The 27819-nt window shown below is 50.2% G+C and overlaps 10 protein-coding genes across 12 annotated transcripts; 6 read left to right on the top strand and 4 right to left on the bottom strand.

The window, feature by feature from the left end:
• Positions 1-439: 439 nt before the first annotated feature.
• PPTG_04617 (hypothetical protein) lies at positions 440-3965 on the top strand (the record flags this gene model as incomplete). Its single annotated transcript, XM_008896869.1, has 9 exons — positions 440-612; positions 673-781; positions 850-1054; positions 1132-1395; positions 2089-2233; positions 2545-2714; positions 3224-3438; positions 3716-3820; positions 3861-3965. The coding sequence occupies 9 exons, from the start codon at positions 440-442 to the stop codon at positions 3963-3965; spliced, it is 1491 nt and encodes a 496-aa protein (XP_008895117.1).
• Positions 3966-4594: 629 nt separating this feature from the next.
• PPTG_04616 (hypothetical protein) lies at positions 4595-5085 on the bottom strand (the record flags this gene model as incomplete). Its single annotated transcript, XM_008896868.1, has 2 exons — positions 4595-4785; positions 4875-5085. The coding sequence occupies 2 exons, from the start codon at positions 5083-5085 to the stop codon at positions 4595-4597; spliced, it is 402 nt and encodes a 133-aa protein (XP_008895116.1).
• Positions 5086-8815: 3730 nt separating this feature from the next.
• PPTG_21442 (hypothetical protein) lies at positions 8816-9061 on the top strand (the record flags this gene model as incomplete). The annotated part of the gene is made up of 1 exon (XM_008897452.1): positions 8816-9061. One exon carries the CDS (start codon positions 8816-8818, stop codon positions 9059-9061), a length of 246 nt encoding a protein of 81 aa, XP_008895700.1.
• A 1050-nt stretch (positions 9062-10111) lies between these two features.
• On the top strand, positions 10112-11602 carry PPTG_04615 (hypothetical protein; the record flags this gene model as incomplete). Its single annotated transcript, XM_008896867.1, has 1 exon — positions 10112-11602. The coding sequence occupies one exon, from the start codon at positions 10112-10114 to the stop codon at positions 11600-11602; it is 1491 nt and encodes a 496-aa protein (XP_008895115.1).
• PPTG_04614 (hypothetical protein) lies at positions 11591-13445 on the bottom strand. Its single transcript, XM_008896866.1, has 2 exons — positions 12918-13445; positions 11591-12855 (listed from the first exon to the last, which is right to left on the bottom strand). Exons 1-2 carry the CDS (start codon positions 13393-13395, stop codon positions 11750-11752), a joined length of 1584 nt encoding a protein of 527 aa, XP_008895114.1. The 5' UTR covers positions 13396-13445; the 3' UTR covers positions 11591-11749.
• Positions 13446-14119: 674 nt separating this feature from the next.
• PPTG_04613 (hypothetical protein) lies at positions 14120-15715 on the top strand. The gene has a single exon (XM_008896865.1). The coding sequence runs from the start codon at positions 14170-14172 to the stop codon at positions 15487-15489; it is 1320 nt and encodes a 439-aa protein (XP_008895113.1). The 5' UTR covers positions 14120-14169; the 3' UTR covers positions 15490-15715.
• A 449-nt stretch (positions 15716-16164) lies between these two features.
• PPTG_04612 (hypothetical protein) lies at positions 16165-19145 on the top strand. The gene has a single exon (XM_008896864.1). It carries the CDS (start codon positions 16205-16207, stop codon positions 18767-18769), a length of 2565 nt encoding a protein of 854 aa, XP_008895112.1. The 5' UTR covers positions 16165-16204; the 3' UTR covers positions 18770-19145.
• PPTG_04611 (AP-2 complex subunit sigma-1) lies at positions 18838-19555 on the bottom strand. The gene is made up of 3 exons (XM_008896863.1): positions 19458-19555; positions 19072-19398; positions 18838-19006 (listed from the first exon to the last, which is right to left on the bottom strand). Exons 1-3 carry the CDS (start codon positions 19497-19499, stop codon positions 18905-18907), a joined length of 471 nt encoding a protein of 156 aa, XP_008895111.1. The 5' UTR covers positions 19500-19555; the 3' UTR covers positions 18838-18904.
• A 95-nt stretch (positions 19556-19650) lies between these two features.
• PPTG_04610 lies at positions 19651-23275 on the top strand. 2 transcript variants are annotated; one of them, XM_008896862.1, is made up of 3 exons: positions 19651-19687; positions 19850-22585; positions 22610-23275. In XM_008896862.1, exons 1-3 carry the CDS (start codon positions 19685-19687, stop codon positions 23129-23131), a joined length of 3261 nt encoding a protein of 1086 aa, XP_008895110.1. In that variant the 5' UTR covers positions 19651-19684; the 3' UTR covers positions 23132-23275. The 2 variants fall into 2 exon arrangements, with proteins under 2 accessions (XP_008895110.1, XP_008895109.1); XM_008896861.1 differs by having other exon boundaries at positions 19850-23275.
• Positions 23137-24260, bottom strand: PPTG_04609. 2 transcript variants are annotated; one of them, XM_008896859.1, is made up of 4 exons: positions 23891-24260; positions 23713-23796; positions 23430-23608; positions 23137-23360 (listed from the first exon to the last, which is right to left on the bottom strand). In XM_008896859.1, exons 1-4 carry the CDS (start codon positions 24190-24192, stop codon positions 23344-23346), a joined length of 582 nt encoding a protein of 193 aa, XP_008895107.1. In that variant the 5' UTR covers positions 24193-24260; the 3' UTR covers positions 23137-23343. The 2 variants fall into 2 exon arrangements, with proteins under 2 accessions (XP_008895107.1, XP_008895108.1); XM_008896860.1 differs by having other exon boundaries at positions 23430-23796.
• Between the last annotated feature and the right edge of the window lie 3559 nt (positions 24261-27819).

Here is a 27819-nt window from a genome sequence, read left to right as displayed (position 1 = left end):
GGGGGGGCATTTAGCGGTTGGATAGAATTTAGTTGAGGCCAAGATTTAATTTAAAATTTGTGTTATCGCTAGAAGCAGCAGGCGATTCGTTATCTCCGGCTACAAATGCTAGTTTGCTCTCTTTATCTCATGCTTCCCGAATGCATTGGTCGTCCATAACCGATTATCCGGATTACAATTACTCCATTCCTTCTCAATCCTTTGGTAAAACTCCCTGTCTACTCGATTGTATCCGTTTCATTTTATCATTATCAAATTATTACGTGTTACAGGTCTGGCAGATCACGAAAGATGACAGCTTATGGGAAGCTGACAATCGTTAGTAAACTCGCTTCTACCGACCACGAACGAAAATCTAAGTGTCAAAGGAGTTTTCTCAATATTTAATGATCATTTCAGTTTTTGATTTCGTCCAGCTGGATCAATCTAGGAATCGACCATGGTGTCAACCATGTCTCTTTTCGCCGCTACGGCTACTGCCGTGGTTTGCCTGTTCTCGACCCACGTCGATGCCCACGGCTACACGTTGATTCCAGAAGCCGTCCCTTTAGTAGAGCACAAGAAAGATAAGAAAATATCGTCGTGGATTGTCCAGATCGAGCCGCAGTTCATGTATGTTTAGAAGACAAAAGAAGGTGGCTACGCGAACGACATCCGCAAGCTTTTAGACAGCGACTCGAAGCTGTACGGAGCGGACTGTGAATACTCCGACCCGAAGGCTGATCCGAAGACTTCACCATCGGACGGCACTGCCACGTTCTCGCGAGGAATTGCTCACCACGTAAGACACTAAAGAGATTTACGTGTACTCCGTAATACCGGATCTAATACGTATGCGTTGCACTACAGGGCCCCTGTGAGATCTGGCTGGACGACAAGATGGTGCTCCACGACGACGACTGCGAAAAAACATTTGGAACCGCCGACTACATGACTCAGAAATCGGTGCTCAAGCCAATTGACTACTCGTCGTGTTCGACCAGTGGTTGCATGTACCGATTCTATTGGATTGCATTCCAAGGAAGCGATAACGGATACGTCAGGCAGATTTATAGTGCGTTCCGATGTCTCTAATTTAAGTGGGAAGCTGGCGCCGTCACGCTAATGCTTTGTACGATATTTTTCGCACAGGACACTGCGTACCGTTGACGGGACCACCTGCTGGTCAAGCGAGCACAGCGATCACGAGCGCTGGTTCGGCTGCACCTAATATGACCCAAACTTCGACTGACAACGCGGCTTCAGAGGCAGCAGCCAACAAGGCCCACAGCAATGAGAACGATGCCCCGAAAGGTACGGAAGCCACAGTGATGGGAACGGATGGACCTGCTACTGCGACGCTGACTTCGGCCGCAACGCCAGCAGCGAATGAAAAGCGCAAGGCCCCTCACAAGCGTGCGCCGGCGTTTTGTGTGAAGATAACAACCGCGACGATACTCGCCTCCCCTTTGCTCCCAGATTTCAATAAATGTGCTCACCTTACTGCATCTGAGAGGCATGTAGCACGCTTCCGTTGATTCTAGTTGCTACGCTTAGGGAAAAAAGCAGGGGAAGCAGAGCTGGCACAAGTCAAGGCAAGAATTTTTTTCAGGAACGGCACGAGGGACTGCAACAGAGCCGAGAGATGTCAGTCAGTCTTGTTGGCTTGTCTCAGCGATGTCGTTGAAGACAGAGGACGCGTAAATGTCCACAGTACTATGAGGTCAATCCACAGAGATAGTATTAATCCACAGATCTGTGAGCACAGTAAATAACACACTTTACTAATCCATAGCTGAATTGACAAATCCACTAGAAGATCAATCAATCCACCAAATGTCAGGTAATCAAACAAACTAAATTTTAGCCAACCAGTGACTGATTACAAGCCACCGGAGATTGGCCGACACGCATCCAATCAAAATCTGCTGCACGAAACGTCGAGACCAGCCACCGACAGCGCCACCTCACTCCCCTTGCTCTCTACGCGCAGCACTCGTAAGCCCATAGTGAGTAGCTAGACGAAATCCTCTACCTACCGTACGTACGCGAAAACTACCTGAATACTGTCTTTTGTTTGCTTGATTGCTAACAATGTGTCTGACACAGCCGCTCCTAAGAATGGGAAAGCCACTCCCGTGGGCTATGCTGCATCGGCAGGTGTCGGAGATGGAAAGCGAGCTTATTGTGGAAAATATGAAGCATGCGAAGAAACACAAAGTCACTGTCAGCAACACATCGATATGTGCCGTGTGTACGGATTCATCACCTCACACAATGCGATACCGGGTCTTCTCGTCTTCTTCAGCTACGTGTGCGGATGCGTGTGTCGCACCGTTGAGGTGTGGTTGGAAATGCAAGACGCTTGTATGCAGCAAAAGCGGCTTAGTGAATATTTACGAGCTTGGTTTACACGAAGTGAAAGGAAATGATCCTCCTACTGGCGGCCGGACGTTGGAACAAAAGAGAACGGCGCGCCAACTAGCTGTTAACGGTCTGAAACCTGCTCGAATTCGAAACGCGCTAACTGTTGGTGCCCCTGCGGAAAAAAATTCCGCATCTCAGCAAGGTGCAAAGTTTTGTTACGTATTGCCACAAGACTGAATTGAACAATACGGACGACTTGGATATTCTCGAGGAAGTTATCAGAGCAAAAGCCTACACTGGGCTAGAAGAAGACAGCTCTGCATTTTCGTTTTCGAGCAACATGAATTGTAATGGAGACATCAATATTGGTGAAGGAACCGACAGTAGCGCATTTTTTTATCGGCTTCACTACAAAGACACTGTTAAAACGACTCGACCGTGATCCGAACAGTTTTATTTTGAATTTTGATGCGACCTACAAGTTGAACCAAGTCGATTATCCTACCTTTGTCTGTGGAATTTCTGACCATTCTCGTTCCTTTCACTTGGTTGCTTTGTTCGTCGTGTCACAACAAGAAGAGCGTCACTACGCATGTGCGCTTGCATCCCTCCGAGCTATCTACGCTCGTGTTTTGCAGAAGCCGATGGTAGTGCACTACGTTTTGGAGATGCCGACGGAGCCCAGTACAATGCGATGGCATCAGTGTTCGTGGATTGTGAAACAGAGGTTCGATGGGCTTTTACCACGTTATCCCAAAAGTTCATGAGCGAACGAGGTATCTTCTACCCGGCAAGCGTAGCCTGGTCGTGGCCGATATATTTTATATGCATTACGCAAGAAACGCCTCGGAATTCTATGCTAAAAAGACCTCTGCAGTGCGGCGGTGGCTTGCGGACCCAGATGTCGAGCAATTTGGAGAGTATTTTCTGCAGCAGTGGCTGACGGGAAAGTTTGTGAAATGGCAGTGCTTCCGTACGCCTGTTGGTTGGGTCACAACAAACAATCCCGTGGAAACGTTCAATGCCAAGCTGAATAAAACCTACACTTTGCGGGAGCGAATGCTAATGGGGTCTTTGCTTGGTCAACTTCAAGTGTGTTGTCGAATGGAGAGCGTGTCGGGTGCTGAATTCCATGAAAAATCTACCGCTAGTAGCAGGCTTCGACGGCGCGCGACAACTTTGCGCCGACAGCGACTGCTCGTTGAGACTCCATCCTTCGACGGCTCCAGCAATTTTGTACTTGTCGTTTCTAAAGCTACACCTCGTATCTACGTGAAGCCGAAGAGGAAGTCGATGGAAGTCGATAGAAGTTGTGGATGTGGCTGTGCAACTTGGTGCTAATACGGCTAGAATGGAACGAGATGAACAGCCGGAGGATGGTCAGTGGATCAAACTACTCGCACTTGCCCGTGTAAATGCTTTTTCCACAAAGGCCAGTGTGTACATCTTCTCTTCGCCTCCTATACAAGGTTTGGTACTGACCAACCTGGCAAGAGGAAGTTGTACAACCGCAGCCGGTGCAACAAAAGAAAACCTTAGAAGATCAGATCGCAGAAGCAGCCGAAGCAGACCAGTCCAAACGTCCGATCCTTAACGGTCCTGCTTTATCTTTGTTGTAGCGACATGAAATGTATGTTTGCTTGAATAAACCATCACTTCATCGCCTTTTTGCCTTCTTCTTGCTCTGTTTCTCCTTATACGTATAGTGTCTTTGCGAATCGAACACACTGACAGCCGATAAGGCTAATGATGACCTCGCGCGGGGTTTAACTCCCATTATTACGTAGTAAGCATAAGTTTTGCTCTTCAGCCGGTTAATCTTGTACAAGGACGCTGTGAAGTCTGTTGGATCTACACACGTGTCTCCTCAGGTCGATATTCCGCCGTTCAGCTGTTGGTTTGATAGCCACGAAGATATCGTTCCAGTTGCCGTCGATGCCTCCAATCTCCACTTTGGTCTTGCTGCTTACGTTCACATTCCTCCCGTTTTACCATATTATTATTGTGCAAACTTATATACACACAGACGAAGTCTGAACGACTCAGTTGACATCGGAAATGAATAAGTAACACGCTGTACGTTAAGCTAGTGGAGTTATAACTTTGACTGTCTGACAATACGGATCCCTTACTTTGACAATACGGATCGCTTACGTTAGCCGGACAATAAGGATCGCTTACTTATTTCTAATAATATACAAAACCAAAAAAAGTAAAACGGAAAAATAAAACCAAAATGTGTATGCGTTTACTCGCTGTCCTCCGCGCTCTCAGCATCGCCCTCTGCATCGCTCCAAGCTTCACTCTCCGCCTCGCTCCCATCTCCGTTGCTGGAAACCTCTTCTTCGCTACCTTCTTCACTTTCGTCCGCACTTTCTTCTTCGCTCTCAGCGTCGACATTTGCATCACTCTCAATGTAAACGTCTGAGTCGCTCTCCCCTCAGCATCCCCATGTCGCTCTGCTTCTCGTTATCAGACTTGTTGCTGTGGTATACGTAGGACAACTCCTCGGCAGAGCTTGACTTGACCGGGTTTGTTGGGGTGGCGGCCGTGGTTGTGCTGGTAGAGTGCGTTTCGCTTCTTGAAGTCTCTGTTGCACTTGTCGCAATGACCTCCACGAGCATCCGCTTCCGCGCGAGCCTTCTTAGACTTGACCTTGTCCGGATTATCGGTGCAGTAACGCCGGTGGTTTGCAAGATGGCGTCGCGACGTGCAGGGCAGAACGCAGTGTTCGCACATGTAGCTGTTAAATACAGCAGCCTCCGTTGCGTCTACTCTCTGGCAAATCCCACGGACACGAACATAGCAATGAAGCCGTAGGTTTTATTCTTCAAATTCAGCTCCAGTGTGAACCAAGTCGGCACGGAAAATAAGAAATTCACCTGGGTTGAGCACCACGAGTTTACATTTGTCCATCTCGGCGTAGGTCCCATCCATCCAGGGTATACGTAGAACTGCGTGTCTTCCTGAAGAGCAATAATTACAAAGGCCTGAACACTTCGACTTCAATGCATTCCATAGAGACTTCTTGGTGTACCAGTTTTCATCAGATAGCTGCTTGTATATTTTTTCAGTACACGGCCCAAACGTAGTAATAGCAGATTGAAGACGGAACGGACCCCGTTCTTCCTCATATACTTCGCCAAAAATAGGCTTCCAGTTGAGCGCATCGATTTCATTCTTGGCTAGCATCAAAATGCGAGGTGGAAGCCTTAAATCACCAATCAAAAAGCCATCGTTCCAAAATTGGGCCTATAGGGATGCGTCCATGCTGTACTAGACACCGTTCACTAAAAGAGCAAAAGATTTTAGCCGAGCTTGCGGTCTAGCAGTGTCAGCAGCGGCAGCGGTACTAGGTTCTTCTGGCAGCGATCAGGTGGGGGGAGGAGTCTTCTCGCAGCAGCAATGGTCTATTCGTGGCGCCTGGGAGCTTCTCTCGTACTATTGTGGCGTCTGGGAGCTCTGAAAAGCAGTAGTGGAGTCGTGTATGGCCTCTTAGCTACAGAGGTGGCGTCTGCAGGAACTTCTCGCAGGGGTAGTGCACCCACAAAGACAGTAAAGAAAAGGGGGAGACGCACTCGCCACAAACTTGGCAAATTCTGGACTGCGCACACAACTGGCTTGCAACTTACCCGTGTGGCGACGACGTCGACGATGGATGAAGCAAAGAGCTGCTGAATTTGGTTTTCGGTCGTCGATTGTAGTGGACTGGTGATGGAAACCTGTGTATTATCCTGCAAAAATCTGTGGATTTTTCATATTTCCTCGTTGAAGAGAGAAGTCCTGTTGTCCGATCGCCAAGGCTCATAAACTTTCGGTGTGTAAAGGAGTTTGCATTGCAAGAATGTCTTTTCGCAAAAGAAACTCAGCAGAATTTCTCGAAGGATTGATAACCTTATGTAGACCGCATTTGCGTTATCAGCCGAGCAGCCGGGAATTCAGAGCATGGAGAGGTATTACATGTATTGAGGTGTTGTGGTAGTGTTCCGAAGTCACCGGTTCACTTTTACAATTAGGCTGGCTCCTCACACAGCTGTATACTGAATTACAGTACAATAGACTAGGCCGATTGTGCAACTTGGTTTGCAAACGTAGCTCGTTGCAAACCAAGTTGCACAATCGGTAGGTTAATATTCAAATGGAGTTGTTTGATTGGCTATATATAGCTCTGCGCCTTGCTTTGCTTAGACTAAGTGCACTGCATGACTGACAACTAGAAGTAGCTTGATATTGACGGAAGTGGAGCTGATATCGCCGACTTAGTGTCATATAAGTACAGTAACATTGATTTATAACTGCACTCGCTCTCATCAACAAGGTCGGTATTGGTTACTGTGGGAGTCTGCCCGTGGAATGGCGTCTCCACGAAGACTCCGACGGCCCTGTATATGCCAGTAGATGTAGTTTGAAGTGAATCTCGTCACTGGAAACTACAGCTGTGCCCACGAGCTTTACCTTCTTGCTCGAAGCTACACCCGACGGCATCTACATGCTCGGAGCTATGGCAGGTGTCAAGGACTACCCACCTTGGCCTGAGATTTTACCCGGCGTCGTGTCAGCGACCTTGCACCAGCATGAGCATCTCCGCATTGGCAAATGGGTCGGTACGATGTCATCTCCGTGATTTTAATTAGAGCTGCGTGCAGCGTCGTGTCCACGATTTTGCTTAAATGCGTTTACAACCTTGACTTGGCTTTACTATGGCGATTTGCACCCCTGCGTTTGCAACCCCAACTTAATTTTACTATGCTGGGGCTGACTTGCTATTTGTATTGCAACGTGTCTTCCTCTACCCTGCACGCCGGGTTTGGTCGTCGACAATGCTGATATGCGTCCAAAGTCCTGTTGGTCGACAGCGAACAACTGCGTCCGCTGCGCCGGCACGTGTCCAACTAACAGCGACACCTACTTTATTTACGTCCAAACTAATCAATACAAACACTTCCTACGACACCAACTCACCGTACACCTTTTGCGTCGTACTGATGTCCTTTGTAGAGTCCGCGGCCGATGCTCACTTAACCGCTCGGGTGTACGCCCCGATCGCCTACCCTCACGAACGCAGTCTTCAGCAAACTCGGACCGCCGTTGCAGTCCTGCGCCACTCGTACTACTCGTCACCAGTCGCCACGCCGCCGTGCACAGTCTGTTGCCAGTGCCGCCGTCCGTGCCGTCCGTCCACTTCGTCCAGTTCGTCACCGGCGCTTGCCGTCGCAAGCTCCAGCGGCTATCGTCCAGTTCGTCCAGTTCGTCCAGTTCGTGTGTCTCGGACACACTATCGTTCCGTCAAGGTCAGTCCAGGCGCTCACTAGCGCTCGTCCCAACGTCCGTATGCGTTCTTCAACGCAGATTGCAGAACCACTTGCGCTCTCCGTTGCAAGTTCCAGAGTGACCACCCGGCTCGGCCTTCGTGCCGTCCGTGTCAGACGTCCAATACAATTTTCCATACAAATCAGTCGCAGGCTGGTGGTACTTCAACCACTCGCAGTTATCGTCCACCGCATCACCCATACTAAGCTTCCACGATCTATTGGCGCCGTCCAGACTACTCGGGTGCGTGCTCCCGATTACTGTCGTGCGCTCCTTCGAGCGTGTCCATCTTCTCGCTCAGGTTCGCCCGAACCAGGGCACGACCTGCTGCAGTATGCTACGGTTGCAAGTCGGTCGTTCATGCAACGGTGCTTGCAACGAAGGTTGTAAACAGAGCCCCAATTTTATGCGTAGTACCAGCCTCAAACCCGGTCAATACGGACCATCAAGCCTCGCAATTCCCAGAAATACAACTACGGGTGCAATCCTTTTTCGCTATCGCATTTTGTGAGGTCGATAGTGTTGCACTTTAGCTATTTTTTTATTCTAAATTCGAACGTAGAATATCGAATAGTATGTATTTCGTAAAATATTAGAATTATCTAAGAATAAAAGGACCCTGTTTTACGGTTCTCTATAAAAATAGAGTGCGCTTAAATATAGTACCGTTTGGAGTGAAGCGTTTTGTGTTATGCGTTTAACGCAATGTGTCGTCGTTGTGAAATACCATCGTGTCGTCAATCCAAATCTCGCATGGACACTACAATGATTAACGGAAATGTTAGGATTCCTTAGCTTTTTTTTTCAGCCCGTACATGGTGAGCAAGTCCACACTCAAACGTAGCCGTGCCGTGCAGTCGGAGGATCCTTCGGCTTAGCGTCAGGGCTGGGGAAGCCGCAATCAGTTTTAACAGTGACAATTGAAATGGATTTCGTGTCAACCACACACGTCAAGATCGCGTCTGGTGATACAGTATTAACCGTGAATATCAACGTGTGAATGGATTTTAACCGTGAATTGCCAACCCTACTAACAAGGCTTCGACGGAGACCACAGAGACTCAGACCCCTACTACGAATACGTTCTCGTCAGAAGCTTCTGCAGCATCGCAAAATTGTACCGCCCCCTGCTACTCAGGCCCTGTCTACGAACGTGCAAATGCCTACAGTTACCGATGCTCCAGTTTGGGCAAATACGCCTGCTGTGGGGAGTCCAGGAACTGTGGCTCCTTTCGCGCAGACCGAAATGAATCAAGGACCAGCGTTTGATACAGCTACAAATTCCCCAAACAGCTTCTCGTTCAACAATGAGAATCAAGCCACAAGTTGTCCGTTGAGTGGTCAAGATCAGATGCAGTCGATGATGGCGGCTCCAGCGTTCTCGTTCGGAAGGGACAAGAAGTGATATTTTTTTTAGTTTTACCTTTTTTGTCAGGTTGGCTGTCAAATAGGGCGGCCTTATGTTTCGAGTGCATTTATAATTTATAATTTGAGTGGTGGTGGATATGTATAGAGGTTGCAATGCCAGTTTGGCATTAAGATGCGAAAATCTCGTTTGCATCATATTACCTTGGGCCGAAGCAAGTGTAGTCCAGCGATACATTATAATATAAACCCATCGTAGCCACTGGGAGCGCAATCATCGTACGCTCATACGGTCACGTCGTAGTGTACATTGAAGCAGCGCTCTTTAAGAGACTCACTTCGTGTTGTGTCGGTGATCTGACCAACTGATTTTGCTCACAGTGTGACCCCAAACGTAAACTGTGTAGCTTTAGCCACGCGAGTCGCGATAAATGAGCCTTCCTCGCAAGTTGAAAATATTTAAATGATTTGGGTCTCGCAACCTGTAAATCAATAAGCGGTGATTGCACTGGGACTTTTAACTCCCGCTCAGAACAGTTAAACTAGTACGGTGCATGTACCATGTTTGATTGCATCGGAAGCTTCTACATCCCTCTACTGGAAGGCAATTTTAATCAAATGCACGAACTCCGGGCTTTTAACACGAGCTACATGTACTGTATGTTGCAGAACGAGGATGAGGCTGCCACGGATTGTGTTTGATGTTTAACACTCCAGCATAAGCTGTTGGCATTCGCCAAACTCACTTCAACAACAAATTATCACTGATTGGTGAAAAAGATAAACATACCACTTTAATTGGTTAAAAAGGGTGGTACTTGTAACTGTCAACTTCAACTTGGTCGACTATAATACCGGTAACGTGGCGCTGCTCTCATGGTTGTTCATCATTAAACTTCATGATCCCAGCGTCTCCGTACATGTACACCAGCACGAGTGTGTCATCGCCTTAAAACCTCCACCCAGTCTGCTCAGTCCATTCTGACAGCATTCGTGCAGGCTGAATACCGATACCACTCTGCACTAGGACCGCGAAAGGACCAGTCATTTCTCCTTTTGCGCTGTGCCACACACTCGTTCCGCTGCAACCATGGCCAATCTGCTGCTCAAGGAGGCGGCGTCGCACGCGCCCGTGACAGGGGCGGACTATGAGAACCTCATGTCGCCTGCACTGCGCACCAGTAGCACCACCAAGCGTCCGGATCTGGAAGCTGGTGGTGAAGGCAAACAGCCACAAGGCGCGTCGTTCTGGATTCTGTTGGCAGTGTCGATGCCCCGTATGGCTGTCAATATGGCGTGGGCCGCGCAATGGGCTGCACTATCGCCCTACCTCAGTACTATGCTACCCAACTACGCCGTACAGCTCACCTCCGTCATCGGTCCTATCGTGGGTATCATCTTCGGTCCCATCGTTGGTGTACTAAGCGATCGCAGTACATCTCGCTATGGTCGTCGTCGCCCCATTCTCGTGGTTATGGGCATTCTCAGCGTCATTTGCTGGATTGCTATGAGCTACACTAGCGAGATCGGCGAGGCCCTGGGTGACGTCGGCAACGGCGCGTCAGGCGAGGAGACGGACCGAACGTGGACGGCTGTCTTTACTATCATCTTCTACCTTTGGATGGACATCACAGTGACCTGCAGTCAGACCCCGACGATGCTTATGGTTGCGGACTTTGCCGGGGATCGGCAGACGCTGGGTGCTGCTCTTGGTCTCGGCTGGGCCACGATGGGCGCTATCATTCCAGCCGTCTACATCCAGATCTGGGGAGCGGCGTATCTTACGCTGCACTACTTCATGGGTATGCTGTGCGTCGTCATGGTTATCTGTGTGACTGTCGCTGTGGTCTTCGGCAAGGAGACGCCGTTGGTTGAGACCGACCAGGTGAGCGCCTGTCAGAGCATTCTAGACGCGTTCAAGACCATCTACAAAGGCATCCAGACGATGCCACCCATGCTCACAGTGTACGCTGCCATTATGTTCTTCGTATTATACGGCTACTCGGCATACAACGGCAACAAGGGACAGTTCTTCGGCCTGGAAGTGTACGGCGGCACTGCGACGAACGCGGACTCGTGCAACCCGTGCACTGCAGAGCAGATAGCGTACAACAAAGGCGTAAGCAAGGCCAGCGGACTGGGAGATCTTCTCTTCAATATCGTGGGATATGCCTTTTCGTGGGGTCTGCCGTTCCTGGTGCGTCAGTTCGGTGCTCGCTGGGTCTTATCCTGCTCGTTGTTGGCACAGGCGTTGCTTATGGCGATGGCTTTTTGCTCCAGCTTGGGGTTTGATCTCTTCGTCGTGGCTATTCTGTCCGTGGCGCAAGGCGCTGCCTTCGCTCTAATGGTGCCTACTATCATCCACGTCTTCGGAGGTCGCAGCGACGTGGATATCGGCATGTATGTCGGTGTGCTGAACTCCGCGAACTGCTTCGGACAGCTTCTTAACTACGCTATCGGATCGGCTGTGGTGCAGACGTCGCTCGGCTACAAGTTGCCGGTGTTCTTGGGAGGAGCCATGAGCTTCCTGGGCTTCTTGGTGGCCGCATTCCTCTTCAAAATCAAGATGCACTCTATGTAAGTTAGTCTTTGCTCTGCATAGCTGGTCAATGCAAGAAAATATATCACTTTTTTATGAATACGTAGTACTCCCCAAAATTTGAAATACTACTCCTGCTGTTGTCAAAATGACATTAGCCTTTCATCAACATCGTGATAAACTAGTTAATCACATAGCGGGGTTTGCATCTTTCTGCTGTTGTACAGGTTTCAATACACTAGCAGTAGTTGTTGAGGCAGCACTCTTGGCCTTCGCTGCAGCTGCAGCAACCGCGGCAGTGTGGGCGAGTAGAGCGGCTGTAGGGCCAGCGCTCTTCGTTCCACTAGTCTGTGACGGTGATGCAGCTGGCTTGGACGCTGGTGATGGAGCTGGTTGAACGTTGTTGCCCCCCATAGCCTTCTGCCAAATCCGTACACGCACCACCTCTCGATTGAACCGCTCGACATCGTGCGCAGCCAATAGTTGACACTGGTGTCGAACGTCCGCAGATGCCTCGCCAAACCGACGCTGGAGATCTGCAGCGGACAACTCGAACTTTGCTCCTGGAGTCTTCTTCATGTGCTCTTCTCGAAGACGCAGTTCAAAGAATTCCAGCTCCGATCTAGCACGCTTCGCAGCGGGAGGAGGCGTCGAAGACGGCGTGAACATACGCGGGGGCGTCGTCACTGGGGTCGTCACCTTGGGCTTTTTAGCTGCTGCACTAACGATCGGAACTGCTTGCTTCCTCTTCAGATCTGTTGTTAATGGCTGTCCTGTGACTGTAGATTTCCCAATTAGCGACTGCATTGGCGGAGTTGGCTTCCGTCTAAGGAATCTGGACGCTACGAACGTCAGAGGCAGCGCGTCTTTCGGTCCGAACGGACGATACCAAGCGTCTGGAGCCCCCGTTGGCAGCGAGTACGTCGGATACAACCGCAGAGACGACTCTGTCTCCGGTGTACCATCACTCTGCGATTTTGTTTGTTCCTTGTTACTTTCTGGTTTATCTCCTGTAACATTCTGTTCACGCTGCGTTTCTTCAGTTGCAACCACTTGGACCTTCTCCTGTTCTGTTTTTTCTCTCCTGGCTGCTACTTGAGCGTTGATTTCGGCTGAAGTTTTGTGGAAATCTTCCTCGTCCGAATCAGGCAGCAGCTCGTCCTCCTTGTCACTTTCGACCACTGGAATATCTCCATAAGCCAGGAATTTCCAAAGTATTTGACATTCTCGGGGCGTCATTCGAAGCTTGTGCGTCGTTTCCATCTTCTTGGCGACTGGTTCCCACTTGATGAAGGCTGGAACAATGTGGAACATTTAGTTTATGCTTTAGTTTACCCGTAATGTTACACGCATATACCTGGAGATTTGGCCTCGTCCAGCACCGTCGGTGCCAGCGTCTGCTTCTTCAATTGGCCCATGATGACTTCGCATAGTAACGCACAGTCGTGGCTTGAGTATCGGCCAAGCACTTTGTCGTCGTTGTGTACTCCGTTTGGGTTGGAAGAGAGTGGCCCCTGCGTTACGCTCGAGTTGGAGCCTGTGTGAGCAGCCGCCCGAACGCGTCGCCGCTGGCCATTGGGTCCTACCGCGTCTACGACGACAGAAACAAGGTCGGAGGATGCGGGCAAGGCGACTGGGCCCCGCACGGGTGAAGAGTTACGCGTAGAGGTGGGAGTGGACGCAGGGGACGCTGAGCGGGTTACACGGCGTCGTTGCGAGCGTCGAGAGGCACTAGAGAACGTCGGAGGGAGAGAGACAGACGCAGATGAGGCAGTGGCCTTCGCGCTTGGCTGGTGCTCGCGCTTGGAGCGGCGAAGCGAAGGCTCCGGTTCCATCGCGCTGGGTTAGTTTACTTTACCACCAAATTGGGTTTGTAACTTTTGTGGTCCACTTGTCTTCTGGCATCAAAAACCACATCGTAAATTACGGTACGTAATGTATCATTTTTACTGGTATTTTACACATGTTTGTAATATAACGTTCCAAATGTCGGTAAAAATAATTGTTTTTAGTAATTTGTTTTTTTTTCCTGGATCAGCCTGACTGTAGCCATACTATTCATACAAAGCTAACGTGTAAAACTTATTAGAGACCATAAACGTACGCCACTGAATACGATTTCCTCTGTTCTGACAGCGAGGCGTGGACAACAGGCGCGTTGTGAGGCGTGTCGAGGAAAGAAAATGTACCATAGCAACTGACCAGGTCACAACAGATAATCTACGCATAACACAATCGAATCGTAGCCAATCTGCTTGTTTTTTTTGTGACTGTAGGTGTATGCGGGTGTATGCGTAGATATCGTTGGTGGCGGTACGGGTATTCGGCTGTTACATGTATGGGCCGAACTCATACAGCTCTGGACATTTCTCCATTGCTGGTTTGCTCGATGCGAGACACCTCTGAATACAGAGTCAGTATTTGATTGCTGGGACTGGATATGTTATTTTGGATCTGCACGTGATTTGCCAACCTCAGTTCTTACAGAATTATAACGCGGTGATTACTCACGGTAAAAAAAAACAGTTGGTCACAATGAGGATAGTACATTCTGTTAGCCGAGGATACGCTCTCTTCCTCACTGACTCACTCCCTATTTCTCCTCAACGATGTCAGACCACCGACTCCTCCTCAAGTTTGATATCGACGTCTCCACCATGGCTGTCCCCCGCGTCGACAGTCCTAAGCTCCACCCCCTCGAGTACCAGCAACTTCTAGAGGACACAGACTCGCTGCTTCAATCGCTTTATAGCGTGACCAGTCCCAGTACGAATGCTGCACAAAACAAAAAGACTGCGACCGAAATCGCTAAAACGAAGGCCGATAAACGTCGAGATTCCTATCGACAGCGGATCAAAGTGGAGCGAGAAACCTTACGCTTTCAGAAAGCAGAGCTGAGTCGAAAACTTGCGCTCTTGAAGAAGCAAAGGATTGAACAGAAGGCGCCCACTATACTCGGAAATTCGCTGAATGCGATAGCGTGGAAAACAATTGCGATGAGACAATATGAGGCAAGGAGAGAAGCTGAAGCGCTGCGAAAAGCTCTGCGAGCTGAAGTTACAAGACGAGCATTAGTGATTCGAGACATCCAAGGTGTTATGCGGAAACGAAGTAGAGGCGCGCACAAAGAGGTTGATGACCTGCTGGAAGCAGTGGAGACGAAGCCAAGATCCAGTACCAGAGATGGCACCCTCTTTAACGCGTATTTCGCAAGCCTGGAGACTCTCTACGGCAAGTTGGACGAAGTGTTCGAAGAGGCCGGAATAAACTCGAGACCGGCGTCGGGGAAGATGTTGGGCGGAGAACCAGCAAGGAAAATGCACGGGGAGACACCATACCTCGAGAATATTGGGGTGACAAAAGTACCTTTCAACTATCAGAGGACATGTGAGGCGGTGTGGGAGTTGCTGTCTGCGCAGCATCGGCAGGATGAACGGTCCGACTACTATGGTTTACCCTGCGCGGAGAATGCAAAGGCATTTCAATATTGCTCCTCTCTTAGACGGGAAAACGGTGCGGTGCTACGTTTAAAGACGCATCAGGTCTCACGACAGTACATTGAGAACTCCCGAATGGTGGTAGTCTGGCGTGCGCTTTCGGAAGCAGCAGAGGAATTCCCTGGTTTGAATATGGACGAGACAGGATGGTGCGTTATTCATGCGCCAACAAGCGACTCCGATTGCTCGAAAGATTCAACTTCGACGCTTGTGCAGGCCTGTATTCGTCTAACACCAATGTACCATTGCAAACCCTGCGGGAGCGAGCAGAGAAGAAAGCTTGATCAATTCATGGAACTGTCTGCTAAGTCAGTCGCTGAAGACAACATGGAAATCGAGTATATGATGGAGAGGTTATTGCTGGATGAAGCGCTGTCCACGGATGGGTTGGCTGTCGACGAGGAAGGCAACTTGGCTTTGGGAGGGTTTTAACAGCGAACAATTAGTGCTGCAACGACGTGCGATGCTTGAACCTGTCCATACGTCATGCTCTTAGATAGAAAATCAATGCTGCTGCGTTTGCTTGCTGTAGCGTGATGTTTCATCATCAACATGCGAAAACGGCACCCGTCCAGGAAGAACGATAGTCGGGATCTCGATTAGATCTCCAAATACTAGATATTGTCGATGTTTAAAAAAATGTTTTTAGAGTGCTGTATCAAACAGGTTGAGCCACCTGTTATCGTTCAACATCCGTTTTGATCTTGCACCGCCGAACACCAGTAAATCGTACACCAGGACATGACATTCACACATCGAAGACAGTAAACATTGTTTACTGTCTTCGATGACGAGCGACAATAAATTTGCAAGAAGCGGTGTTATTTTACTTTGAGCCATCATGCAGATAGCAATTTATCATGACAAAAGGAAACCAGAGAAGTGGAAGTACATGATGCCTACGTGTTAATTCCAAGTGATAAGGATCGGATTGGGTGAACTGACCACCCGAGTAGGATATGGTGAAATCGATCAAGGCGAGCATATCGCTCAATTTTGAGTACCTATAAATTCGCTTTTGGTGTCTAGAGTATCTATAAATTCGCCAAAAAAACTTCAACATCTGGTCATATTTCTGCTAAGTGCGGTTTCAGTGTTAGACCTGTTGTACCATTCATTTAGAAATTCCCTAGTCGTAACGAGAAAAATGGAGCGCGGCGGCAATTTCCGCGGCGGTCGTGGCGGACGAGGCTTCGGACGTGGACGCGGCGGCGGACGAGGAAGAGGAGGAGGTAGAGGACGAGGTCGCGGCGGTGGACGCGGTGGCCGAGGCGGCGGCTTCCAGCATTTCCAGCAGCAACAGCAGCGTCACGACGACCAAGGGTACACTCCGTACCCCCCGCAGCAGTTTGGTCCCCCGCAAGGTTACCAACAAGGATATCCTCCTCCTCCGCAACAAGGCTACTCTCAGCAATATCCTCCGCAGGATCAGTACCAGCCACAGTATCAGCAATATCAGAAGCCGCCACCGCAATTCCAACAGCAGGGTTACGGAGACGATGGAAGAGGTTACAACAATGGTAACCCTCCACCGCCGCCATTCCAGCCCATGGACAGCTTCCAGCAGTATCCGAATCAGCAATTCCAGCAGCCTCAACAGTTTCAACAGCAGCCACCACTTCCTCAGCAGCAGTTCCAGCAATTCCAGAGCGAAAGTCCAAGATACTCGAACAATCCGCCGATGCCACCAATGCCGGCGCCTCCGCAGCCACCGACGGATTATGCAGATGCAGCTAGAACAAGACAACAGGCTTACGCTCCAGTTTCTGCAGAGGACGAGGAGCCAGTGGCCCCACAGACGTCTTATCAAGAGCCGAACCAACGTCCACAGCCTCCATTACCCCCACAAGATCCACGTGGCGATTGGAACTATGCGCCTCCTTCTCAAGATCAGCAGTGGCAGCCTCCACCTCCGCAGGACCAGCAATGGCAACGTCCATCGCCACAGGAGCAATGGCAACAGCCTCCGCCACCTCAGGACCAGTGGCAACAGCCTCCTCAGCAACAGTTTGGACCTCCAGGCTACGGACAGCAAGGACCAGGATCATTCCACGACCGTCGCCAGGACCGACATGGTCACAATCAGTTCAAGCCACACCGACCTCCCCCGTCGTCGTACGTCTGCCACAACTGCAATCAGCCAGGCCACTGGAAACAAAACTGTCCGCTTTTCGCGAACGAGAACGATCGCTTCGGTTCGAGACAGGAAGGCCAGTATCAACAAGGCCATGTCCCTGGACCAGGTCCTGATAGGCAGTGGACTTCCGCTCCACCGCTACCTGGAACAAAGCCGCAAGACCCGAGGAGAAATGGTGCGCCTTATAACAACGCTCCATCGAATTTTGGAGTGAAAAATGAGCCTAGCAATCAGCCTCCTCTCCCTGCTGGTCCGGAGCCTCCGTTACCACCCAACTCGCAGCCTCCGTACGATGAGGAGTATGACCAACAGCAGCCTCAGCCTCTGCCTGGACAACAAGTGTGGAAGTGCGAGACATGCGTTAAGAGTTTCGTGATCGCGTCTCAGTACGAAGCTCACGTGGGCACGCACGTGACCTGCTCGGACTGTGATTTCTCGGCCTCGAAGCGAGTGGTTACTGCGCACTACCAGACTGCACACGGACAGTACGCTGGTCAAGGACTGAAGGAGATCGATGTGGAAGGCCAGAAGTTCATGGTGCTGGTTGGGAACTCTGCTGAGGACATTGCTAAGTGGCGAGAAGAGCGGCGCAAGAAGTGGCTTGCCATGTCACGACAGCCAAAGTCCACGCCGACATCTGTAGCGGGACCAGTGACAGGGAAGCGAAAGCTGTCGGTGTCATCTGAAGAAGACTTGGAGGAAGGCGAGATCGAGGAGGACGAGGAAGCCAAGGCTCAGATTGCGCTCCGGAACGCAGCTATGAAACCTGTGGAAGCTTCGGAAGAGCCACCAGTGAAGAAGCAGCGGAAGATGATGCTTTGCAAGTGGTTCTCTCGTGGCCACTGCCGCTTTGACGAGGCTCATTGTAAGTACAGCCACGACCGATCGGCGTTCGGATGCCGTGCGATGATGTACAAGGGCTCATGTTCCAAGGGAATGTATTGTCCATTCTCTCACGACACAGCAGTGCTGTCGGGACAGCGTGAACGCTCGCAGAAGGCGTCGAAGGAGCGTGCAACGGAGCAGCAGTGGCGTGGTGAGCAAAAGTCTCTGCTGCGCAAGCTGCTGGCGAAGGACGTGCGTGTTGAGCAGCGCAAGATGCTGCAGATTGTGCATTTTCTGGTTGCGAACGATTTTTTGCGTTCGTCGGATGAGGAGAAGGGTGATGTGAGTTGCAAGGAGCCAGCCGTGAAGGTTGAAAGTGAACAAGCTGAAGCCAGTGAGCCCATTAAATTGGTGTCTGAGGACGCTGTAATGGAGGAGGCTTCGGACGCTGTGGAGACCACGAAGAGTGTGGCGGATGACAGTGTATTGCCTGTAGTAGAGGCAAGTGCGTGTGAACAGGAATCTCAGCGAGTTTCCACGTCGCCAGACACGAAGAAGAATGATGAAGAGAAGGCTGAGGCAGCAAAGGTGGAGGATACAGGGAAGGATATATCTTCAAGTGAGCCAGTGAACCCTGAAGAGGTTACTGCGGCTGTGCCTTCAAAGGATGTTGGACCCGATAGTGAGGTGCCAGTAAGCCAGGCCGACACAGTAGAAGTTAGCGCGAGCGAATCGAACGAGGCATGTTGAGGCTACGGCCTCGTTCGTGATCGGCTGACTCGTTGAATAGATTTTCACGTTAGGAACGAGGTCAAGAAGCATAGACGAAGTGATATTATCGACCTCAGATGTTCTGGTACCGAGCAGTAGAGTTGCCAAGCAGTTCTACTCGAGCTTCTCTAGTTCGCGGATGCGATCGAGCATCTCGCGCTTGGAGGTTTCTTGCACCTCTCCTCCGAGAATGTATTCGTCCAGCATGGAGTAGACCTAGCGATACAGGAGACATTAGTTGGTTTATAAGGTAGTAAGGACTAGAGATCGATATACAGCACCTTGTTAAAGTTGAAGACGATGTCGAGCTCGCAGACGTTGGCGAATTGTTGATCCAACAGCTCGACAAAGAGGTGAATTGTTTCGAGACCCAGCAGCTCGTTAGCCGTGAGATCCACACCCAGAATGAAGAAGAGCCCGGCGTAGCGGCGGTAGATGAGCTTGTAGTTGCGGAACTCGATGAAGTTGGTATGTTTGGCGTCACGCGCGACTACAAGACGGTGAATCTCGGTCTCCAGACGCGCCTTCTCCTGGTCCTCGGGCGGCGGCACATACCACTTGGACAGCCGCGTCTTGCCCTGACGGTTCTGGAGCAGGAAGAAGCGGATCTGTACGGAGCAAGTGAGAATAAAGCTGCAGAATTATTAAGTAGAATATCCGTGCTTACCATTGCTCGAGCTTTAAACGTGCGATATCGGACAATGCGCATGAAGAGGCACCAATAATATGATCTTGAAAGGGTGTTGGTTTCATACTGTATCGTTTTGATTGACACAGTCGCACGTGGTCCACACTAAATATATCCAAACGGTTTTTAGCCAATCACAAACTGCCACTTACTTTCCTCGTTTTTGGATCGTCAGTCCACAACAGGGGGAAAGAGTTCAAGTCAGAATGGTACGTAAGATGCGCTACTTTCGCGCACGGATATCTCGCCACCCGGACGTCCACAGTGAATCTTCTTTCACTATTTCTGTAGTGCTTTATCTCCTCTTTTCACTAATCTAACTCTCATCCTTTTATTCTTTCTCGTCTATGTGCTATGTCTATTCGCCGCAGCCGCTCCGTCTGGACATCAAACGCAAGCTCTCTTCGCGCTCCGAGCGCGTTAAGAGCGTGGATCTACACCCCACAGAGCCATGGGTGCTCTCGGCTTTGTACTCAGGTAGCCTCATGATCTGGAACTACGCCACGCAGTCGCTAGTCAAGACGTTAGAGGTGTCGTCCCTTCCTGTCCGCAACGCCAAGTTTGTGGCCCGTAAGCAGTGGATCATCGCCAGTAGCGACGACATGCAAGTGCGTGTCTTCAACTACAATACCATGGAGAAAGTGACGAGCTTCGAGGCCCACAGCGACTACATCCGCCACATCGAAGTGCACCCGACACTGCCGTGCTTCCTCACGTGTGCTGACGACATGACTATCAAGCTCTGGGACTGGGATAAGAACTTCATGTGCTCTCAGGTGTTTGAGGGCCACGGCCACTACGTCATGATGGTCAAATTCAACCCCAAAGACGCTCACAGCTTCGCCAGCGCCTGTCTGGACCGGACGGTGCGCGTCTGGGGCCTCGGCTCCAGCCACGCCCACTTCTCACTCGAGGGACACGAGCGAGGAGTCAACTGTGTGGCCTATTACCCTGGAGGAGACAAGCCTTACTTGCTCTCGGGCAGTGACGACCGTACCGTCAAAGTCTGGGACTATCAGACTAAGGCCATTGTACACACTCTGGACGGCCACGGGAACAATTTGACGTCAGTGCTGTACCATCCGAGACTGCCGCTCATCATCTCAGCCTGTGAAGACGGCGCTGTGCGGATGTGGCACTCGACGACGTACCGTGCGGAGACTACGCTTAATTACGGGATGGAACGCAGTTGGTCCCTTGCAGCTTTACCGTCAGCTAATACGCTGGCTATCGGTTACGATGAAGGCACAATTGTGCTGCGTCTTGGACATGATACGCCCGTCGTCAGTATGGACGCTGGAGGTAGCGGAAAACTCATCTGGACGACGAATAATGAAGTCCACACGGCCAGTATCAAGGGTGTGGTAGCGGAAATGGGTCTGCAGGACGGAGAGAAGCTGCCACTGGTCTCCAGAGACCTTGGAAGCTGCGAAGTGTACCCTCAGAAGGTGCAACACAACAGCAACGGTCGCTACGTGGTAGTCTGCGGTGACGGCGAGTACATCATCTACACGGCTCAACAGCTTCGTAACAAGGCGTTTGGAGCTGCTCTGGACTTCTGCTGGTCGCCTACAGGGACTGGTGACTACGTCGTGCGCGAGAGCATCTCGAAACTCACATTGTTCCGCAACTTTAAGGAGGTGAAGAGTGAGAAGCCACGCGTGCTGTCTGCCGAGGGTCTGTTCGGTGGTACGGGCGCTATCGGCGTTAAGGGCAACGATGCCATCGCCATGTTCGACTGGGAAGAGCTGCGCCTGATCCGCAAGATCGACGTGGTCGTCAAGAACGTCTTCTGGTCCGAGAACGGCAGTCTGGTCGTACTCGCGTGCGAGTCGAGCTTCTTCGTGCTGCGATACAACAAGGAGCTGGTGGCTCAGGCTTTCGCTGCCGGTACAAACTCACCCGAGGAAGGTGTCGACGGCGCCTTTGACCTGTTGCACGAAATCTCAGAGAAGGTTGGCACAGGCACGTGGGTTGGCGACTGTTTCCTGTACACCAACGCTGGAGGGCGACTCAATTACTACGTGGGTGGTGAGGTGATGACACTGGCTCACCTGGAGCAGAAGATGTACTTGCTGGGGTATCTCCCACGCGAGAATTTGGTCTTCCTCATGGACAAGATGAAGAACGTGGTGAGCTACACAGTGTCGCTGGTGATGCTAGAGTATCAGACTGCGGTGGTGCGTCGAGACTTTGAGAGCGCGAACGCGATTCTGCCCAAGATCCCGGCCGATCAGATGGACTACGTGGCTCGCTTCCTCGAGTCTCAGGGTTTCAAGGAGGAAGCTCTAGCTCTTAGTACGGATCCGGACCAGAAGTTCGATCTAGCTGTACAGCTCGCAAAGTTGGACGTGGCGCGTGACATTATGCTACAGGAGATCGACAAGGGAGACAAGGCCAAGGACATGGACATCGAGACGCAGCACAAGTGGAAGCAGCTGGGCGATCTTGCCTTGAATGACTGTCAGCTTGCTCTGGCCGAGGACTGTGCGCTGCGTGCGGATGATTTCAGTCTGCTGCTGATCCTGTACACGAGTCGCGGAGACAAGGACGGTCTTGTGCGCCTGGCTGGTCTTGCTCGAGAGAAGCGTCGCTACAACATCGCGTTCATCTGCTGGCTGCTACTGAGCAAGACGACGGAGTGTGTGGAGGTGTTGAAGGAGACGAAAAGATTCCCGGAAGCTGCGTTCTTCGCTCGTAGCTACTGTCCTTCCAAGATGCAGCTGGTGATGGACAAGTGGCGTGAAGACTTGGCTGCTGTGAGCTCTCGTGCTGCCAAGGCGCTGGCCGATCCCACACGCAACGCTGACTTGTTCGAGAATTTGGAGTTATCGATGCAGGCGGAGGCGACGCTGCTGGCCCAGAATGGAGGGGAAGAGGCCAACGCTCCTGCTGTCTCGTACTTGGCCAAGAAGGAAGTGCTTGAGAGCGAGAACATCCTCGAGTTGATTCTTAGTGGCGGGGCTGCGGCTGCGTTTACTGTTGCTGCCAGCAGTACGTCGTTCCATGATGCGAGTGCAGAGGCTGAAGCTCAGGCACAGGCCATAGTGCAAGCTCAAGCTGAAGCGGACGCGGAAGCTCAAGCCTTAGCACAAGCACAAGCAGAGGCGCAGGCTCAAGCTCAAGCGGAGGCGGAAGCTCAGGCTCAGTCTTTAGCTGCAGCGCAGGTACAGGCCGAGGCTGAAGCTGCTGCGGCTGCTCAATTGGCTTACGAGCAAGCGCAAGCTGAAGCGCAAGCGGCTGCAGAAGCGGAGGCCCAACGTCGCGCAGAGGAAGAGGCAAGACAGCGGGCCGAGGCTGAAGCACAAGCTCGTGCTATGGAGGAAGCTGCACGATTGCGTGCCGAGCAGGAAGCCGCTGCTGCACAGGCCCAAGCTGAAGCAGAGGCGGAGTTACAGAGACAGCAACAGGCTGCGATGTCCAGCAGCTTCGGCAGTGGTGACAATGGCTTTGGATTTGCTGCGTCGTCGGGCTCGAACGAGTTTGGATTCAGCAGTCAAGAAGCTTTCTCGTCCTCGCAGACTTCGGATTTTGGGATGACTACAACCACTACGACAACGACGGGAACAACTGGTGAATTGCTAGACTTTGAATTGGACAACGCAGACATCCAGTTCGAGGACGACGACGACGCCGACTGGGGCGAGATGTAAGAAGCCTTCAGGATGCCACCTTGTATCGTTCTTCATTAAAACATTCCAATAAAGCGTACTGGAAATCAATGTTTCATGATAAAATACTACAGTAGTAGTACCAAAAACCATCAAGAATTCATGTAAAATCAATTTCGTATCCATCTAAACCAGCTATTGGGAAGTACACCAATGTCTGTGTATTTCTCGACGCGGATCGTGTATCCCCCTCATCAGCTTAGCTTGGCCACTGCATAGGCAACAGTACGTCAGTTTTCATAGACTCCGTCACACCAATAAAGCCGCCATGATTACTTACATAACGTCTCACAGAATTCTTTGAGTTGAGGTACGGCACGCGCCGACAGCGTCGGATACACGTAAGTAATGAGGCAGTAGAGCGAGCGACTGCCCTGCTGCACCTTGCAGACCGCGATACCTTCTCCTTCCTCAAGCGAAGGATCTCCGCGACGACCGTAAACGAGCGGCGGGTGGAATCTACAGCAGGAAAAACAAGCGGTAAACCGAAAGTGTAACAATTGCTTCGTCAGCTTCAACTTGGTTGTAAACTGGTAAAAAAAAAAAAACTTTCGCAATCGCACCGATGCACGTCATACTGCTCGCCCAGCAGCACAATCCCCGACGCCATTGTGTCCTCGCGCTTGTTGAAGAGCTTCAAGAAGCCGCTACATCACAGATGTTTTCACTTTTGTTTACCATTTTGTTTCCATATCCAATTCCGATGTACCAAAAAGGTCGGAGCAGGGCTACAGTACGTACGCGACTTCCCCATCCAGCGGCTTAACGTTACTGAACAGGACTCTGCCATCCTCGTCGAAGGCTACATACTTGGCCCACTCCTTCTGTGCCCTGGCGGCTTCCTGCAGCGTCGCAAGCGACACGGGGCCCGAGTCCGCTGCCACTGGAATGCTGTTCCCGGTGCTAGCAGCCGCGTTATCTGCTGTCAAGACGTTATTGGCACTGCTGTGAGCGCTCAGAAGAGAGTTTGAGCTGGCGGCAGAGGCGGCTGATCCCCCTAGCGCGCTGCTTGCTGTCTTGAGCGTTTTGCCTGCAGCATCCATCCTGAGTTCACCAGACACGTGTAGAAATAAATGATTATTTCCAAGTGGTATTATAAAATATCAATACGAGCTTTGAATAATACTATTTATCAAATTTTAGCGATGATTTGTTAAAATACTATTTTCATGTATTTTAAAATATCTCGGTTAGGGTCAATAGGGTGCTTCTCTTTAGACTGGGAGGACTGTAAAACTAGCGTGGAAGTATTTTTTGTTTAGCCAAGCTTACCTTAAGAGCATTAGTGCGTGCAAAAGGTGCTTCCCGTGCATTGTTCTGTTCTCAACGAGGCGAGCCATTCTGCTTTGACTTTTTTCTTTCTGTCCAACTAACGATGTTAGCTCAAACGGACAAAATCATTGAACGCTCAAGTAGGATCCCGCGTAGGCTTTATCGTAATAAAGAGTACGTGTGAGGGCTGCTTCTTCGGCGGATCTACCTGCCGAAGCGTAGCAGCCTGAAACCGCTACTGAAGTAGACAACTTTTTATACTCTTTATCTAGTCTATACAGAACAACGCCTAGAAAGTGATGCTACAGTGGCGATATTGCTCAGCATAGTTTTATATTTATTTTCATTTGGAACTGATAGTACTCATTGAATTGAGTTGCACTGAATCTACAAACATTTTAACGTAACTGCTAAAGACACGGGCCCTATGCTGGTACTGTATTGAGACTGACCTTAGGCGCCGATATGGAAGCATTTAATATATGCTTCCTAGCGATTGCAGAAGCGCGATGCAGTTTGTGTTAATGTTATGTGACACTAAGTTGTGGAAAATTTCCACACCTTTTTAGATTACATCACGATACACAATCGTGATGTGATCTGAAAGTTGCTTGTGCTACAAGAAACGTTTATGGAACTAATGTGAGGAGCTCTTCTAGCTGTCCTCCCAAGATAATATTTACCAAAATATACCTTCCCTGTCCGCAATTCGGCTTCTGTGTAACATGTTTGAAAACCTTCTAGATTCTCAACAACTGCCTTAACCAACGCTACGATTGGAATAGCGACAACATGGAACGCCACTGCATGCATTTGGGCTCGTGTAAATATCACAGTCGTGTCTCATCAACCTAAGCACCACCAACCCTGAAAGCAGGGGAAAAGTTCATAGACGATAGAATCTTATAGCGTCTTGGGGTCAGCATTATCATGTCAGTGTATTTCTAAAACCAAGCCGTTCATATTTCCGTTCGCCTCTGGCGATTGCGTTAATTACCCTCTTCGTGACTACGTACCCAGCCTCGACTCCCAATATTCGACCCAGCGAAGAGAGGAATTTGTGACTCTGAAGAGCATGCTACTGCACTTAGGATTCAAACCATAGAAATGTCAGTGATCACGAGCTCCTCTTCGAAGGTCGAGAAGGAGAATGACAGGATTGCCCAGATTTACCGCGCTGGCGTTTGGAATTCGACGAAGCTGGGGCTGCATGGGTAATGGAAGTGCTTGTGAAGGTCGCGGAAGCTGCTCGACCCGCCTGATTTTGCGATCCAGTCGACGACCCGACATCTCAGTGGCGAAGCGCAGGCCGAAATTCTGGAGCCTAAGTTGAAGATCTCACCCAGACCAAGCGGGATACAAGCAATCGAGGGTCGTGACACCTGTTCGTGGCGGGACTTTGGACGTGGGACACGCACTTGGAACAGCTGCCAAATCGACAAAGAGACGCAGGCACCGATCGACGTTTATATGTGATGACGACGACTAGTTGTCACCTTCTTCGAAGAACGCTGGTCTCGCCGGGGAGAAACTACGGAGCACCGAACTTTGGAGCACCGAGACATAAATAGAACCAACAGTTGTGACACAAAATCGCCATATTTGCAAACACGACGTCGTTAATTTATTCTAGACTACATTCGCTCAGAAACCATCCCTTTGTCTAAGGGTAAAGCTAGAAAGATCATCATGGAGGCTCGCCGTTCTTGCCATTCATCCTCTGTCCCGGACCCAACTCCTGACGAACAGCCTGTTGAAGAGGGTGTGCCGTTAATGCTGACTACGTCCGCTGTGTCTACGTGCTTAACTGCTGCTTGTCTCCAGCCCGCATCTTCGCCACTTTTCGACAGGGGGCCTATAATGCCGTCTTCTGCTTCGAGAGAACTGCTGCAGGATATGCCGTTCAACACAAAGTCGATACCAAGGCGAGCAACATTCGCTGAGGCTTCTGCATGTACACAGTCAGACTCAAGTATTGTGTCAGCTCCATTGTCGTCGGGAGTTCGATCAACTGAGTCCACTATACTCGAATCTTCATATTCACCGATGCTTATCCAACCTTCACAAACGGTACCAACCAACTATCAACTAAGGCCACCCCCAGAGGAAGAATATTTGAGTGAAGCTGATGCAGAAGCTGCTATTCATGCGTGGACCGTGCTACATGGCTACAACGTAACTAAAAAGCAATTAGAAAGAAACAAAACTGGAGACGTGATATACCGACTATTTGCGTGTGACCAATGGGGTAAGCCCAAGAACACTCGACGTCTGCGAGAACAAGATCGTGTTCGCACAAATAAACGCTCGGGACGATGCGGATGTCCTATGCGCATCAAAATACTGATGGAGAATGGAATAGATCTTCCTCGCGTGTTAGTTACAGATCGGGCTCGCGCGTGCATGAATGCTACAGATGTTGTATTCCCTTCAGCTGCCAAACTTATTTGCAGGTGGCATGTAAATCGAAATGTGGAGGCCCGGGTGAAAAAAGTTTTGGGAGAAAGCAAGCTATCTAAACCCGATTTATTTGGGAGGACACGAATGAGCTCCTGTAAGACGAATGCGTTTCTCGAAGAATATTACTCGGTCTTACAAGCAGAATCTGAAGAAAGTTTTACCAGAAGCTGTATCACGCTTCGTAAAATGGACAGTTCATTGGCAGATTATCTTGATAGCACCTGGTGGACACACAAGGAGAAAATTGTTAAGTATTGGACTGATAAACACCTGCACTTTGGAATTCTCGATACGTCTACTGTTGAAGGGACTCACGCAAAGATCAAGTCGTGGTTGGACTCCTCAAACAATGACCTGCTCACTGTTTTCCGCAGACTTCTACCGTGGTGGGAATCTGCAGTTAACTCATGTAAATTGAATGCACAACGCGATGCCAGCAGAGTAGCCTACAAACTGTGTGATCCGGCATTTTCAAACTTTGTGAAGATTGTTACCGCGTACGCACTAAGTGAAACTTATCAGTTGTGGAAAGTAGCTGTTAAACATGTTCACGAGATGATCAAAGACCCAACAAAAGAGAGTACAACGCAGCCATGTACTGGAAAATTTCGCCGCTGCTATGGAAGACCGTGCGTACACGAACTGATTCATGTGTACCAGTCTGACGGATCTAAACTTCTTCTGCCTAGTGATTTTGATCGCTATTGGTGGGTTCGAAACAGTGAGAACGACCGAGTTGGCGAAGTTTTGGAACCTATTATACGAACGACCAAACGGAGAGCAACTTCGAAACGAGCTTCACACAAAGCCGGTGAGGGCGCCAATAGCACGAGACGAGAGCTTTCCCACTTTGAATTGGATGCTGAGACGAGTTTCACAGATAGCTGGATGGATATGGACGCGAATCTGCCTCCTCGTTTATGGGGCTCTGCGGGTTT

This window comes from Phytophthora parasitica, assembly GCF_000247585.1.
Source record: "Phytophthora parasitica INRA-310 unplaced genomic scaffold supercont2.5, whole genome shotgun sequence".
NCBI lineage: Eukaryota > Oomycota > Peronosporomycetes > Peronosporales > Peronosporaceae > Phytophthora > Phytophthora nicotianae.
This window is presented reverse-complemented; position numbering and strand designations above follow the sequence as displayed.